The 17,284-nt window shown below is 42.9% G+C and overlaps 1 protein-coding gene across 1 annotated transcript in view; it reads right to left on the bottom strand.

Moving 5' to 3' along the window:
* The window catches only part of LOC126210256 (galactoside alpha-(1,2)-fucosyltransferase 1-like), a 283,214-nt gene that overhangs the window by 20,143 nt on the left and 245,787 nt on the right, over nt 1–17,284 (bottom strand). The window contains exon 5 of the mRNA XM_049939447.1: nt 14,406–14,630. Coding sequence (XP_049795404.1) covers nt 14,406–14,630 — 225 coding nt within the window. The remainder of the gene's footprint in view (nt 1–14,405; nt 14,631–17,284) is intronic.

Raw genomic sequence — 17,284 nt, 5'->3', positions numbered from 1 at the left:
GTGTGTGCTATCATTCGACGAAATGAATGTAGACAGCAATATTATTTATGATCCTGTTGAAGATCGTGTTGTAGGGCCACACAGTAACGTGCTATTTGTTATGGTACGTGGTTTGTTTTGTGGATGGAAGCAACCCATTTACTATGATTCTGACACACAAATAACAGCTGATCGGTTAAACAGTATTATCTGCTCTGTACAAGATGTTGGTTTCGATGTTGTTGCGGTAGTGTGCGACCTTGGAACAAAAAATCGATCTGTGTGGAAAGATTTTAATGTGACAGAAACTAATTCCTGCTTTTCCAATCCGCAGTATGAAAATAAACGAATCTGGGTGTTTTCAGATGTTCCGCATTTGTTTAAATTAATGAGGAACCACTTTCTGGATGACGGACTAAAGCTTCCAATTGGGAAAATTGTTAATAAATCTATTGTAGAAAGACTGCTCGCATTAGATAGGAGTGAAATGAAGTTCTGTCCTAAACTGCCACAGCTTCATCTCAGTGTCAAGGGGAGAGAGCGTCAAAGGGTTTATTTGGCAATGCAACTTTTTTCGAGTACCACAGCTAAAGCCATAAAGTACTTAATGCCTGAAGAAGAGGAAGCAGCAAGTTTTTTTCAGTTAGCAAACGACGCATTTGACATTATGAATGCTCGGAGGTACAATAAGTATGTGTTATCATGTGGTTATGGGATACATAAGTAGGTTCAAGAAAGAATATTGAGAGAACTGTATACGTGTGCCGAAAAAATGCGCGTAGGCAATGCAAATCTCTTGCTCCCATTCCAGAAAGGCATTGTGACAACTGTTCGGTCATTATTTGGACTGTTTTCAGATCTTCAGCCACTACAAATAACATATATTTTAACTGCAAGATTGAACCAGGGTGCACTGGAAAATTTTTTCTCACAGATCAGAGGAATTGGTCATTTCCATTTGAACCCTTCTCCAACAGAAGTAAAATATCGATTACGGCTGTTACTGCTGGGACACAATGCTCATGACATACCTCTGTCAAGTGACACATCAGTAGAGCAGATGAGTGTGACGGATTTTTGACGTCACATCTGTTCACAGGAATTTTGCCTGACATTAGCGAAGCACTGCAAATGATAGATGGTGAAAAAGAGCTACGAGATATTGACTTTCCTGTTCAACCTGCACCAGAAGAATCTGCTGTCAAAGAGGGATGTGACTGCTCTGCAGAAGGATTCCGTTACCTGGCTGGCTACATTCCATATCGTGCAAAGAACTGTGACAAGACACTGGGAACGCCGTCTGCTGATATTTTAAGTCCTCCAACAAATGAAAATTATGGTTAGATTGAATTTCTATCTCGCGGTGGGCTTACAGTTCCAACAGATGAGTGGCTACATAAGGTGTCTCAGTTTGAACTAATTTTTAATGAATTTAATGGATTGGATAGTATTTACAAGGAAAAAAATATAGTGAAAACAATATGCACTGCTGTCCAAACTAAATATCCGGAATTTTTGTCACACGTTATAAAACTGTATGTCTGAACACGACTTTTCATTGGAATGCGGTTCCTCAATACGAAGCATAAAATGCAGAAGGCAGCAGCAGCACAGAAGCGGAAATCAAGACAGTGGCACTCTTCTTCTACTGCAAACATCTAAACAGGTAAATCAACTGTTTTAAATAATTTCCTGAGAACTTGTTGGTGTTATAAATAGTTGCTTGTCCTTAGTAAGTGTGGTGTCACCGCCAGACACCACACTTGCTAGGTGGTAGCTTAAATCGGCCGCGGTCCATTAGTACATGTCGGACCCGCGTGTCGCCACTGTCAGGATCGCAGATCGAGCGCCACCACACGGCAGGTCTCGAGAGACGTACTAGCACTCGCCCCAGTTGTACGGACGACATTGCTAGCGACTACACGTACGAAGCCTTTCTCTCAATTGCCGAGAGACAGAATAGCTTTCAGCTAAGTCCATGGCTACGACCTAGCAAGGGCATTAACCATATCTGGAGAGAGTCTCACTTGTATTATCAAGAGAAATGTACCACAATGAATTAAAGTTAAGTATACGAGAAGCTCCGTTCTTTTCTTTATAGCTTTCATCACGTATCCTGTTTCAGACTTAACGCCAGTCGGCGTGTGTGTACGCGTGCCTTTCGGTTACCCGTCACTGTGGACTGGCTGCCTTGTCAGTCCACTACAGTAAGAGTCGCTTGCTGAGCTAGCCGCTGCCTCGCTTTGCTCCTACAGTGACGTCACTGCGCCAGCCAATCACAGCCGATTTAGCTTCGGGCCCAACCTCCATTTTAAATAACCTTGGGTAATATCAACAGCAGCAGAAAATGTTATGACAGGAGAAGATTCGCTATGAATAGGAATGTAGGGCAGAGAGTGAGTTACTGTGCACAGTTCAGTGACAGGGTAGTCCTCATTAGAATCGACAGTAAATCAACGCCAACAATGATAGTTCAGGTATGCGTGCTTACGTCGAAAGCTGAAGATCAAGAGACAGAGAAAGTGTATGAGAACGCTGAAAGACTACTTCAGTACGTAACGAGAGACGAAAATCTAATAGCCATGGGGGACTGGAATGCAGTTGTACAGGAAGGGGTAGAAGGAAGGGCTACGGGAGAATACGGGCTTGGTACTAGGAGTGAGAGAGGATAAAGGCTAATTGAGTTCTGCAATAAATTTACTAACAGCAAATACTTTGTTCTGCAATGGAAAGAGGAGGAGGTATACTTGGAAAAGGCTGAGAGATACGGGAAGATTTCGGTTACATCACATCATGATCAGGCAGAGATTCCAAAATCAGATAGAGGAGTGTAAGACGTTCCCAGGAGCAGATATAGACACAAATCACAGTTTAGTAACGATGAAAAGTTGGCTGAAGAGACTAGCCAGGAAGAATCAATATGCAAAAAAAAAAAAAAAAATGAGACACAGAAGTAGTAAGTTCTCTACAGATATAGAAACTGTGATACAGAACAGCTCAGCAGGCAATTCAATTGAAGAGGAATGGACATCTCTAAAAAGGGCAATCTCTGAAGTTGGAAAGAGAAACGTAAGTACAAAGACGGTAACTGCGAAGAAACCATGTGTAACAGAAGAAATACTTCAGCTGGTCGATGAAAGAATGAAATATAAAAATGTTCAGCGAAATTCAGGAATGCAGAAAAGGAAGTTGGTTAGTTGGTTACGAGTGCAGTAAATAGGAAGTGCAGGGAATCTAAGACAAAGTGGCAGTATGAAAAGTGTGAAGGAATGATTTTTGGAAGGACTTAATCAGCATATAGAAAATCAAGGGTGGCAACATTAAGAGTGCAACGGGAATTCCACTTTTAATAGCAGAGGAGAGAGTCGAGAAGTGGAAAGAGTACATTGAACGCCTCTAAGGGGGGGAAGACTTTTCTGATGTGATAAAAGAAGCAACAGGAAAAGTTACAGAAGAGACAAGGGATCCAGTATTAGAATCAGATTTTATAAGAGCTTTGGGAAATTTAAGATCAAATGAGGTGGGAGAAATAGATAACATTGCATCGTAATTTATAAAATCATTGGGGGAAGTAGGAAGAGAACGGCTATTCACGTTGGTGTGTAGAATGTATGAGTCTGCCGATAAACCGTCTGAATTTCGGAAAAATATCGTCTGCACAATTCGGAACACTGCAAGAGCTCACAACTACGAGAATTATTGCATTATTAAACTAACAGCTAATGCATCAAAGTTGCTGACAAGAATAATATACAGAAGAATGGAAAAGAAAATTGAGGCTGTGTTAGATGACGATCAGTTTGGCTTTAGGAAAGATGAAGGCACCAGAGATGCAGTTCTGATGTTGTGGCTGATAATGGAAGCAAGACAAGAAAAATCAAGAACGCTCATAAGATTTGTCGACCTGAAAAACGTGTTCAATAATGTAAAATGGTGCAAGATGTTCGAAATTATGAGGAAAATAGGGGTAGTCTGTAGAGAGAGAGAGAGACGTGTAATATACAACATGTACAACAACAAACAGACACAGTCCGAACATGTGTCGAAGGCCCAACGGTACCGCCCGTTCGCCGTGCGATTCTCAGCCGGATGTGGATGTGGAGGGGCGTGTGGTCAGCACACCGCTCTCCCGGGCAACGTTGCCAGTTTTCGTGGCCAGTGGCGCCGCTGCTCAATGAAGCAACTCCTCAGTTGGTCTCACAAAAGCTGAGTGCACCCCGCTCACCAACAGCACTCTGCAGACTGGGCTGGTAACCCATCCAAGTGCTAGCCAATCCCGACAGCGCCTAATATCGGCGAAAAGACGGAAATCAGCGTTACGACTGCGCCAAGGTCGTTGGCAAGATGTACAAGAGCCAAGAGGGAATAATAAGTGGAAGACCAAGAACGCAATGTTCAGATTAAAAAGGGTGTAAGACAGGGATATAGTCTTTCGTCCCTAGTGTTCAATCCATACATCAAACAAGCAATGACGGAAATAAAAGAAAGGTTGAAGAGTCGAATTAAAATTCAAAGTGAAAGAATATCGATGATAAGGTTCTCTGATGACATTGCTATCCTCAGTGAAAGCGAAGAAGAATTACGTGACTGCTGAATGGAATGAACAATCTAATGAGTACAGAATATGGACTGAGAGTAAATCGAATGTGGTGTGCATACTGTAAGACCTTTGGTACACACACCATCAGATTATTTGACTTGTCGCTCTAACGAAGTAGACGAGTGTCAGCAATATGTCTCGTGGTCTTATCGTGGCATGTTTATCTTCTGCCGTTAGGTCAGACGATAGAAATACCACTCGCACGCTTAGAGTAGCAGATTGACGGTGACCAACTTTAAACAGAACTTGATTAATTTTCACACACATTTATTAAAATAATAACAAGCATAAAAATTACTTAACTTGGTTCTGGATGCTATTTACAATTGACAATCTGAAGTTCCTTTGGTCTTGGTACGTTAATCTTATTCTCACATATCTCTGATACTTGACAAAGTGACTATTCATTTATCTTCATGGCTATGTACAGGAATATGGTAATCTTATTAGGCGCAGACTGAAGCTTGACTATAGACTGGTACAGACAAATGCAGACACATGCAGACTGGTGGAGACAAATGCAGACTGACTGATCGGAGGTCTGTACACTTGTTATAATACCTCGCGCATTCAGGTATCACTGCGCGAGTGTGATCCATGAGGAGAAAAGGTTTTACGTTAGCAGCAATCTCATTGGCTGCGTTACATATTAATACGCGGATGGGCGGAAACAGAATTTGGTCCGTCTCTAAGACAGCACCATCTCGTAGTGCGGAGACGGACGAGCGCTGCGCCTGCGCTGTTGTGCTTAGTGGGGCGCGCTCTATTGGGAAAGTTGTGTACGCACTGACTACGCGGAGCTATGTACACAACATCGAAGAAAGACGAAAGTAAGGAGAAGTAGCAGAAATGAGAACAGTGAGAAACGTAACATCAGGACTGGTGATCACTATGTAGATGAAGTTAAGGAATTCTGCTACTTAGGCAGCCATAAACTCATGACGGACAGGGCAAGGAGGACATAAAAAGCAGACTAGCACTGGAAAAAGGGTATTCCCGGCCAAGCGACGTCTAGTAGTATTAGATATAGGTCTTAATCTAAGAAATTTCTGAGAACGTGCATTGGGTGGTAGTGAAAAATGGACTGTCAGAAAACCGGAACCGAAGAGAGTAGAAGCATTTGATATGTGGTGCTACAGAAGAATGTTGAAAATTAGGTGGACTAGTGAGGTAAGGAATCAGGAGATTCTCCACATAATCAGCGAAGGATGGAATATGTGGAAAACACTGATAAGAACAAGGGACGAGGTGATAGGATATCTTTAAGACATGAGGGAATAACTTCCACGGTACTATAGGGAGCTGTAGAGGGTAAAAACTGTAGAGGAAGACAGAGATTAAAATAGATACAGCAAATAATTGAGGAGGTAGATTGTAAGTGCTACTCTGAGATGAAAAGATTAGCACAGGAGAGGAATTCATAGCAGACCACATCAAACCAGCCGGGTGACTGATGACAAAAAAAAAAAAAAAAAAAAAAAAAAAAAAAAAAATAAATAAATAAATAAATAAATAAATAAATAAAATAAAATGCGCATATGATCAAATCGTAGTCCAATAAAATAAAAACAATTTCAAAACGCCTATTTATCATCTTAGTTTGTTTGCTTCTAAATTTAACAGGAACGTCTCCAGCAAATAATCGAAAGTTATGTCATTTAAGGCAAAGTCGTGTGTAATATCTGAAACTGTAACAGATAGTGCCGTTCTAGAACAGGTAAGTGAATGTTTCTACGTTTACATTAACATTTAGATGACTACTCTGCACCTCACACTTGAATTCCTGTCAGAGCGTTCATAGAACCAGCTTCTGATTATTTCTCCACCGTTTCACTCTCGAAAAATGTGCGGAAAAACTAACCCTTAAAATTTTACGTGCGAGCACTAACTTTTCTTATTTTACACTGTCCAGTGACATCAATTTGACCACCGTTTATGTTTAAACCAAAGTGCAATAATCACTCACAGACGGCACATGGCAGCGCTAACAGTACATGCTTTAAGAGGTACGGTCACTTGTTCAGGAGAAGAGATGTGTTTTACAGTAGCTAAGAATAGCAATTGCTCATAGCTCTTGAGGTGTGCACTTCAGAGCTCATCTTTACTGCATATTTTTTCCTTATTGTGGTCCATACTAGCACTTCTCAAAGTGTGTCAATGGAGTAGTGGTTCACCCAGCATAGCACCAATAAAGGAGATTGCGGATGGGACATTAGTGTGGCGTATTACTGAGTTAAGCACCTGTGCTGCCGAAATGTTGGACAACTGTTAGTACATCTCTATAATACAGTACACACTTGTGTGGGATGTATTTCATAATCTTCCAGGTGGATTGTGTTTCTTTTGTTTGACTGGAAGAGTTCCACTGTATACTGGACATCTACGAAGGGCCACGTGTTTCTGTGCTGCGAACGGTGACGGTTCCATTCTGCCGGCGCCCACTGTAGGGTATGTCTAAACGTAACGAAAGAAGAAAGTCGTATTTTTTTCCTTTTGTTCTGACGAGAAACTTTGTTATCTTATAACAGCTCACTGTAAATTGTACAGAGTAATGATAACCAAGAAACATAACATCTGTTAAGTAGCAAATGAAAGTCGAGTATTGACTACCTACTGGTATAGTAGTAACTAAAGTACTGGAGGGTACTAGGAAAGGTCCTAGACCCGATGAAGGGAAACTCCTGAACTACACCTCCACGCGATAGAGAGTGGACGACGTCACTTCATGTGATGGCTAACGTAGACAGGGACCGAGGGATGAGCGGGATAAGACATCACCCCAGCATTCGCTGGACAGGTCACCATCTTGCCCTGGAAATGAGAAATCATTTCCAAAGGCGGAAGAACCAGCTGATGGTCAAGGGCATAGGATGTGGAAGGCAACGGGAAAACACCACATTAAAGAACTACGGTTATCCCAAGCATCAGCAGTAAACCATGTCAGTATCTTCTGTAAAATTTTCCAGTCCCCCCAAACGTATCTCCGGGTGGGGTCTGCAAAGGATACAGGCAACGTGAAGGAAAAGGATCCCAATTTTAACATAGCCACTTGGAATGTGAGAACACTGCCTCAGAGTAGCAAAATAGAAAATGTAAAACTTGAAATGGAAAGACTGGAAATCGATATCCTAGGCATATCGGAGATGAGATGGCCCCATCCAGGTGATTTGTGGTCTGGAGAATACCGTGTCATTCACACCGGAACTGACCAAAATAGACCAGGAATGGGAGGAGTTGGAATAATTTCGAGGAGAAACTATGGCTCACGTGTCAAGGGATATGTACAATAAAGCTCTCGAATAATACTAGTCAAACTTGAAACTAAACCAAAGGACACTGTGATAATACAAATATACATGCCAACATCCAAAGAATAAGATGCAGTCATTGACAAAATATACGAAGAAATAAGTAATGCGATGCGAAATGTTAAGGGAGATGAAAACCTGATTGCCATGGGGGACTGGAACGCGATTGTGGGTGAAGAACCGGACGAAGGAATTGTTGGCAAATATGGACTTGGAAGAAGAAATGAAAGAGGAGATCGACCTCTTCGAGTTCTGCTCGAGGAACCAATTAGTTGTTGCAAACACACTTTTCCATCATCACAAACGAAGAAGATACACATGGAAGGCACCTGGAGACCTGAGGAGACAACAGATTGATTACATTCTGGTTTTAGGAACCAGATAAAAGATTGCACGAGCTATCCATCTGCAGACATAGGCAGTGATTATAGCCTGGCCCTGATGAAAAGTTCACTGAGATTCGAACGTTTGAAGAAGAAGCCAGTAAAACTTAAATGGGTACTAGAAAAACTGAAAACTGAGGGACTGGCAAAGCCCTATGCTCATGAAACGGATAACTTAGCTAAGAGTTTTCAACATGGTGGACTAAATGAAGACTGGGATCAAATTAAATCTGGTATATACGAAGGAGCAGAAAAGATAGTTAGAAGAACTGAGCCCAAAAACAAGAGGAAATGGATTACAGCAGATATTATAGAAAACAGGAGATTATACGAAAATGCAACGATGATCAAGGAAAGGCTGAATACAGAAGACTAAGGAATTTAGTTAATAGAGAAGCTAGGAAAGCAAAAGAAAATTTTCTTGAAGAAATGTGCAGAGAAATGGAAGAAAATATGCAAAATGGAATAACTGATTTAGCCTACAGAACAGCAAATCAATTAAAAAAAAAGTAAAACGATACTCTCAGGCACAATAGGAAATAAAGAGGGGAAAATGCTGTTTGGTGAAGACATGGTGAAGAGATGGAAAGAATACATAGAGGAGTTGTATGCCGGAACACCTCTTTCGGAGGAAGTAATAGGAAGAGAAGAGCAAGTAGGCGAAGATGACAAGGGAGATGACATTCTGCAAGAAGAATTTGACAGAGCTCTAAAAGAACTACGGGACAACAAGCAACGGGTATTGATGACGTCCCTGCAGAACTAATAAAGAATGCTGGTGACAGAACGAAAATGATGCTGCTTAAACTCATTAGGTCCATCTATAACACAGGAGAGATACCGACAGACTTCCAGAAATGTATCATTGTTCCTATACCAAAGAAGGCAGCACCGAACTCTAAGCCTAATATCACATGCATCAAAAATTCTCATAAAAATAGTTCCGAAGCGAACTGAAGAGAAGGTGGAAAATATGCTGAGTGAAGATCAGTTTGGTTTCAGAATGGGATCGGGAACAAGAGACTCGTTATCGAAAAGCAATTACAGAAAAATAAACCATCTTACATTACCTTTGTAGACATGGAAAAGGCTTTTGATAACGTAATCTGGCAAGAGATGTTCAGAGTGCTGAGGAAAAGTGGAATAAAGTACAAAGACATCCGTGTGATACTCAGTTTCTATGAGGTGACAGTGATTAGGAACTGTCACCAGGAACAAGAAGCAAATATTAGAAAAGGGGTAAGGCAAGGATGTGCTCTCTCTCCTCTTGTATTCAATGCTTACATCCAGGAAGATATAGACCGAGTTCGAGAAACTACTGAGGTGGGGATCACAATTAACGGGCAGAAGATAGACATGCTACGTTATACAGATGATATTGCTATAGCCACGGAGACAAACGAAGATCTAGAGGAAGTCCTCAGAACAATGGAAAAAATTCCATGCAATCAGTTTGGAATGAGAATAAACAAGAAAAAGACTAAAGCGATGGTATGCAGCGCAGGGGCAGAATATGTACCTCTGAGAATGAGAATTGGAAGAGACGAGCTGGAATTTACTTACCTGGGAAGCAAAATCACAAGAGATGGTAGAAGCCGAAAAGAAATTGCGACCAGAATACAAAAGGCCAAAATTGCATCTAATCGGAGAAGGAACTTACTCACCAGCAACAACATCAGTCTGAAAATAAGCAAACGAATCATGAAAGGTTTCGTTTGGAATGTGGCGCTATACGGATGTGAAACTTGGACGATTGGAAGAGAAGAGAGAAGACGGCTAGAGGCCCTGGAGATGTGATGCTATAGAAGTATGATGAAGATCAGCTGAAGAGACAAAGTAACAAATGAAGAGGTGCTTAGAAGAGTACAGGAAACCAGATCCCTGTGGAGGCACATCCAAACAAGAAGAGACAAACAGGACACATCCTACGACACATCATTGGAACCATAGGAGAAGGAGTTACTGAAGAAAGGAATCGGCGAGGGCCACCAATGATATGATACATGCAACAGACCATGAATGACGTTAGATGTAACACATACGTGGAAATGAAGAGGAAGGCAGACAGAAGAGAGGAATGGCGCTCTGCTGCAAACCAACCTCAGTGTTGAACACTAAAAGAAGACTGGTATAACAGCGCTGTTTAATTTAAATGCTCATAAGGAAAAGTATATTTACCAGTATTAATGGAAACAAAAACGTTTTGATTTACTTCTGTGTGAAACTAACACGAGAGAAGACTTATTGGTGTACAAAAGTCGCAGCACGGCGAAGCGCAAAATCAAGTCCGATCGCTGAATTCAGGCTACGGGGAAACAGTACAAGATGTGTCGGACGGACCACAGTTGACTCGCAGGAACTGAAATATTACGAAATGCGGAGGTAAAAGCCGATCTTGACTATTTTCAAACACATCGGTACTAACATGTGTCCAGAAAAGACAATGTACATAAACGTTAACATTGTATGTAGAAAAGGTCATTGTAAAACTTTTATCTAATGTTTCTTTCAGTTTCTGTGAGGGATCCCTTATTATTATCACACTTTTTTTTTATTCGTTAGAGTGCTGCCCACCTTTGAAGTTCACGGCAGCCACGTTGAGCGCCTGATGAGTGATAGAGTGCGTGGCGCGAGCACGCGCTGTGTAGGATTTTCACGCACTGGGCTTACTCAGAAGTGACGTCAATATGACGTGTAAACGTCTGGCAACACATTTCTGGTAAGCCGAGCGTGACATTAACACCAGCTTCTCTCGTGGGTGGATGGACACTTGTAAACCGCGGAAACAACAGCTAAATATTTCTCCCGCAGCAGTTGAAACTGTCCTCTTAGGTTCCTGCCTAAATACACCCTCGGAAATCGCAACATGTTCTGAAATAAACAGTTTTAACGAGGAAGGGTATGAATTTTATTAGATGTCTGTAATCAGACAAAAGTCGTAGTATCGAAGAAATTCATCCCTGAGAGTGCAGTCGTCTACGTAAATAGCATCGAATATCGTAGAACATACCTGTAATACATTTATAATAAAGCCCTTTTTTTTTTGGTCATCAGTCTACTGACTGGTTTGATGCGGCCCGCCACGAATTCCTTTCCTGTGCTAACCTCTTCATCTCAGAGTAGCACTTGCAACCTACGTCCTCAATTATTTGCTTGACGTATTCCAATCTCTGTCTTCCTCTACAGTTTTTGCCCTCCACAGCTCCCTCTAGTACCATGGAAGTCATTCCCTTATGTCTTAGCAGAGTCCTATCATCCTGTCCCTTCTCCTTATCAGTGTTTTCCACATATTCCTTTCCTCTCCGATTCTGCGTAGAACCTCCTCATTTCTTACCTATCAGTCCACCTAATTTTCAACATTCGTCTACAGCACCACATCTCAAATGCTTCGATTCTCTTCTGTTCCGGTTTTCCCACAATCCATGTTTCACTACCATACAATGCTGTACTCCAGACGTACATCCTCAGAAATTTCTTCCTCAAATTAAGGCCGGTATTCGATATTAGTAGACTTCTCTTGGCCAGAATGCCTTCTTTGCCATAGCGAGTCTGCTTTTGATGTCTTCCTTGCTCCGTCCGTCATTGGTTATTTTACTGCCTAGGTAGCAGAATTCCTTAACTTCATTGACTTCGTGACCATCAATCCTGATGTTAAGTTTCTCGCTGTTCTCATTTCTACTACTTCTCATTACCTTCGTCTTTCTCCGATTTACTCTCAAACCATATTGTGTACCCATTAGACAGTTCATTCCGTTCAGCAGATCATTTAATTCTTCTTCACTTTCACTCAGGATAGCAATGTCATCAGCGAATCGTATCATTGATATCCTTTCACCTTGTATTTTAATTCCACTCCTGAACCTTTCTTTTATTTCCATCATTGCTTCCTCGATGTACAGATTGAAGAGTAGGGGCGAAAGGCTACAGCCTTGTCTTACACCCTTCTTAATACGAGCACTTCGTTCTTGATCGTCCACTATTATTATTCCCTCTTGGTTGTTGTACATATTGTATATGACCCGTCTCTCCCTATAGCTTACCCCTTCTTTTTTCAGAATCTCGAACAGCTTGCACCATTTTATATTGTCGAACGCTTTTTCCAGGTCGACAAATCCTATGGAAGTGTCTTGATTTTTCTGTAGCCTTGCTTCCATTATTAGCCGTAACGTGAGAATTGCCTCTCTCGTCCCTTTACTTTTCCTAAAGCCAAACTGATCTTCACCTGGCACATTCTCAATTTTCTTTTCCATTCTTCTGTATATTATTCTTGTAAGCAGCTTCGATGCATGAGCTGTTAAGCTGATTGTGAGATAATTCTCGCACTTCTCAGCTCTCGCCGTCTTCGGAATTGTGTGGATGATGCTTTTCCGAAAGTCAGATGGTATGTCGCCTGACTCATATATTCTACACACCAACGTGAATAGTCGTTTTGTTGCCACTTCCCCCAATGATTTTAGAAATTCTGATGGAATGTTATCTATCCCTTCTGCCTTATTTGACCGTAAGTCCTCCAAAGCTCTTTTAAATTCCGATTCTAATACTGGATCCCATATCTCTTCTAAATCAACTCCTGTTTCTTCTTCTATCACATCAGACAAATCTTCACCCTCATAGAGGCTTTCAATGTATTACACACGCAGTCATTAAAAAAAACCTTTCAGATACGAGGTGCATTCAAGTTCTAGGGCCTCCGATTTTTTCTAATTAACTACTCACCCGAAATCGATTAAACTGGCGTTACTTCTCGACGTAATCGCCCTGCAGACGTACACATTTTTCACAACGCTGACGCCATGATTCCATGGCAGCGGCGAAGGCTTCTTTCGGAGTCTGTTTTGACCACTGGAAAATCGCTGAGGCAATAGCAGCACGGCTGGTGAATGTGCGGCCACGGAGAGTGTCTTTTATTGTTGGAAAAAGCCAAAAGTTACTAGGAGCCAGGTCATGTGAGCAGGGAGCATGAGGAATCACTTCAAAGTCGTTATCACGAAGAAACTGTTGCGTAACGTTAGCTCGATGTGCGGGTGCGTTGTCTTGGTGAAACAGCACACGCGCAGCCCTTACTGGACGTTTCTGTTGCAGTGCAGGAAGGAATTTGTTCTTCAAAACATTTTCGTAGGATGCACCTGTTACCGTAGTGCCCTTTGGAACGCAATGGGTAAGGATTATGCCCTCGCTGTCCCAGAATATGGACACCATCATTTTTTCAGCACTGGCGGTTACCCGAATTTTTTTTGGTGGTGGTGAATCTGTGTGCTTCCATTGAGCTGAGTGGCGCTTTGTTTCTGGATTGAAAAATGGCATCCACGTCTCATCCATTGTCACAACCGACGAAAAGAAAGTCCCATTCATGCTGTCGTTGCGCGTCAACATTGCTTGGCAACATACCACACGGGCAGCCAAGTGGTCGTCCGTCAGCATTCGTGGCACCCACCTGGATGACACTTTTCGCATTTTCAGGTCGTCATGCAGGATTGTGTGCACCGAACCCACAGAAATGCCAACTCTGGAGGCGATCGGTTCAACAGTCATTCGGCGATCCCCCAAAACAATTCTCTCCACTTTCTCGATCATGTCGTCAGACCGGCTTGTGCGAGCTCGAGGTTGTTTCGGTTTGTTGTCACACGATGTTCTGCCTTCATTAAACTGTCGCACCCACGAACGCACTTTCGACACATGTCTTCTTCAACTGTCGATGAATTTCAATTGGTTTCACACCACGCAAATTCAGAAAACGAATGATTGCACGCTGTTCAAGTAAGGAAAACGTCGCCATTTTAAGTATTTAAAACAGTTCTCATTCTCGCCGCTGGCGGTCAAATTCCATCTGCCTTACGGTGCTGCCATCTCTGGGACGCATTGACAATGATCACAGCCTCATTTTAAAACAATGCGCATGTTTCTATCTCTTTCCGGTCCGGAGAAAAAAAATCGGAGGCCTTAGAACTTGAATGCACCTCGTATTTCACTATTCACAATGTTGAATGTATTCTGCCAGTTTCCTTTAACTCGAAGTTTTATGTTAACTCTCTACAGTTCTAACAACTGCTGGCTGTGTAGTCAATGAATAAACTAATAAAGTTTTATAAAGGTCTCATCAGGTGTTCCTTGTTGCACCACCACTCTGTAACTTACTGAGGCCTTCCTGGAGAGGACAGGCAGCAGGTGCTGTTGGCACCACCGGCTGTCATCGCTGGTGACTGCGAAGGCGACAGCGGCGCACTCGCTGTGCAGGTCTGCCAACATGGCTGCAGCTGCGGCCTCGTAGTAGGCGGGGCCGGCCTCCTGCTGCAGGTGGAACCGCTTCCTCATGTATGGCCCGTAGTCTGTTCTGCGTACGTGAACCCCGACTGTGCACACCTGTGGGCAACATCTCCGTCTCAGAAGTGAGGGTCTAAGTAAAGGCACTCGTCAAAGCACATCGTAGTCTCGGCTGTAGGAGGAAATAACTTTCTCACTTGTTTAGGTCTAGCGTGGACAAAATACATTCCCTGGCAAAAGTAGTGAAGCATTCTGAAGACACCACAAGATGTAAATGTAACTTTGTACACGTACACGCCATCAGCGGGTACAGAAATGGTCAGATGATATTCTCTCTGAGGTGTAGAACAGACACTTCAGTGCATGAGCATTGTTTGTGTTTAGTGCTGTTACCAAACGTGATGGAATATGTATGGGATGTGAACAGTGTCAGACGAATGAACATTGTGAAGGAGTCAGAGATGCCACGGAACCAACTGGGACAGAATTTAAATGGTGCCTCGTTGTGGATCTCTGTTTGGCTGGCTGGTGGAATTGTGCAGTATCCAGATTCACAAGGCATTCAAATGCGACAGAGGTCCGATATGGATCGGCACGGGAGCGTGAGGGCAGACATAGCCTGTCGACAACATCTGACCACCAAAAAGGGAGGATGGCTATATCGTACACCAAGCACACACAACACCTTCACACCACCTGTGCCTGCCAACTGAGTACCAGTAATGGACTGACTGCAACGGTCTGTGTTATCCCACACCATTTGTCAGGGACTGTCAGCAACCAAACCAGGGAATCATTGTCCAATGAATAGTCCACCATTAACATCACGACACAAACAGCCACATCTGCGTGTTGTCACAACTGGAAAACATGGACTACTAACGAACAGTGTCACACTGCGTTCAGAGATCACGGTTGTGCATCGACTCAGACTACAGGCGCCAGCGAGTATGGCGGTGACTTGGAGGGGGCTTCCAGTCTTCCAATGTTTTGGAGAGGCATCACAGTCTTTCTCCAGGTATCATGGTCCCCACACCATGTCAGATACTGCTTCAGGACAGGGCTGGAAGTGATTGAGGGTACTCTGATAGCACAATGGTACATCACACATGTGTGATCTGTCATGCAACAGTACCATGGTGCAATCAGTGCTGTGTTACACCTGTTTGTCATGGAGTTCAGTGCTGTCAGTCAAGGCTCGTAGTGACTGTGGGAACTCTGCCTCATATCACAGATATCCAGTGTCCTCATGTTTTACCTCTCATGTGACAGCATGTTCGTGTTGTTTTCAACATGACAATGCTGGTACACACAAGTGTCTCTATGAACTGTGTGACGTTAAGGTACGCCTACGACCTATGAGGTCCCCAGATCTGTCCCCAGTAGAACATGTGTGTGATCAACTCAGATGTCAACTCTATCTCCGTGCCAGTCTCCAGGATATAGAGGCTCGTAGCAACAGCTGTGGACCATCTTGCTTCAGTAGAGGATATAACAGCCTTATGGCAACCATCGCAACTGGATCAGTATGTGCATTTGAGCCACAGGGCTGGAAAGTCACACTTATAAGTAGGCACATACTGCCAAGTTATTTTGTTAATCTGGCTCAATTTCGTATTCACTAAAATAATACCATACATTTTCTCGACCAGTGAAGTTTCTTTTTTCTCTTCACCTTTTGGTTTCATACGTTCTTTTTTGTCAGGCAGTGTAACTTGGTCCACACCTACAGAGACGGCGTGCTAGGGGAGGGGACAACGGTAGAGGTGGGGATTCCATCGCTTGTACGGACAGCGCATGTTGGGGGTGATGCACTTCAACAACTGAAGCCTACGTCCAAGAAGAACTTGCAACATACAAGTACCGGGTTCGCAAACGATGGAAGTAACAGGTTATGCCAGTAGGACCAATAGTTGGTGTGGTGTCACCGCTAGACACCACACTTGCTAGGTGGTAACTTAAATCGGCCGCGGTCCTGTAGTACATGTCGGACCCGCGTGTCGCCACTGTGTACTCGCAATCCTAGCGCCACCACATGGCAGGTCACAAGACACGGACTTGACCTCGCCCCAGTTGTACGGACGACATAGCTTGCGACTAGACCTACCAAGTATTCCTCTCAATTGCCGAGAGACAGATTAAATAGCCTTCAGCTAGTCCATCGCTACTACCTAGCAAGGCGCCATGTGTATCATTGCTAATTGCTTACTACTATGCAAGAGATGTATTTCAACAAGAAGAACATCATTAAAAGTTAAGTAGATGACAATCTCTCTTCTTTTCTTTATAGTTTTTCATCCAGTCTCCTGTTTCAGAATTTACGCCCGTCTGCGTTAGTTTCGCGTGCACCTAGCCACTCATTGTGTCGAGACCTTAGGGAATCGACACAACAGTTGGACTAGTCAGTAGTCTACGTCTAGAGTACTAAACAAGAAAATCAACACACAAACAACACAGATGGCTGCTTTTAATGGACAAAGGCAGAGCTCAGGACCCAACAGCAAACTAAGAAGGCCACCTGTTCAGTACAAAGGGGTCGAAACGCACAATCGATTCGCACAGCACTGAGAATGAGAATGTGTTTCTACACATGGCGCAGGTTATTTTGTGCAAGCTTTACAGTCGCGTTCTAGTTCAAATCGGCACACGTGCTTACCTCATAGTCAAATGGTTCAAATGGCTCTGAGCACTATGGAACTTAACTGCTGAGGTCATCAGTCCCCTAGAACTACTTAAATCTAACTAACCTAAAG

The sequence above is a fragment of the Schistocerca nitens genome, chromosome 10, assembly GCF_023898315.1.
Source record: "Schistocerca nitens isolate TAMUIC-IGC-003100 chromosome 10, iqSchNite1.1, whole genome shotgun sequence".
NCBI classification, from domain to species: Eukaryota; Metazoa; Arthropoda; class Insecta; order Orthoptera; family Acrididae; genus Schistocerca; species Schistocerca nitens.
Note: the sequence above shows the minus strand (reverse complement) of the source record. Positions and strands in the feature narration are given on the sequence as shown.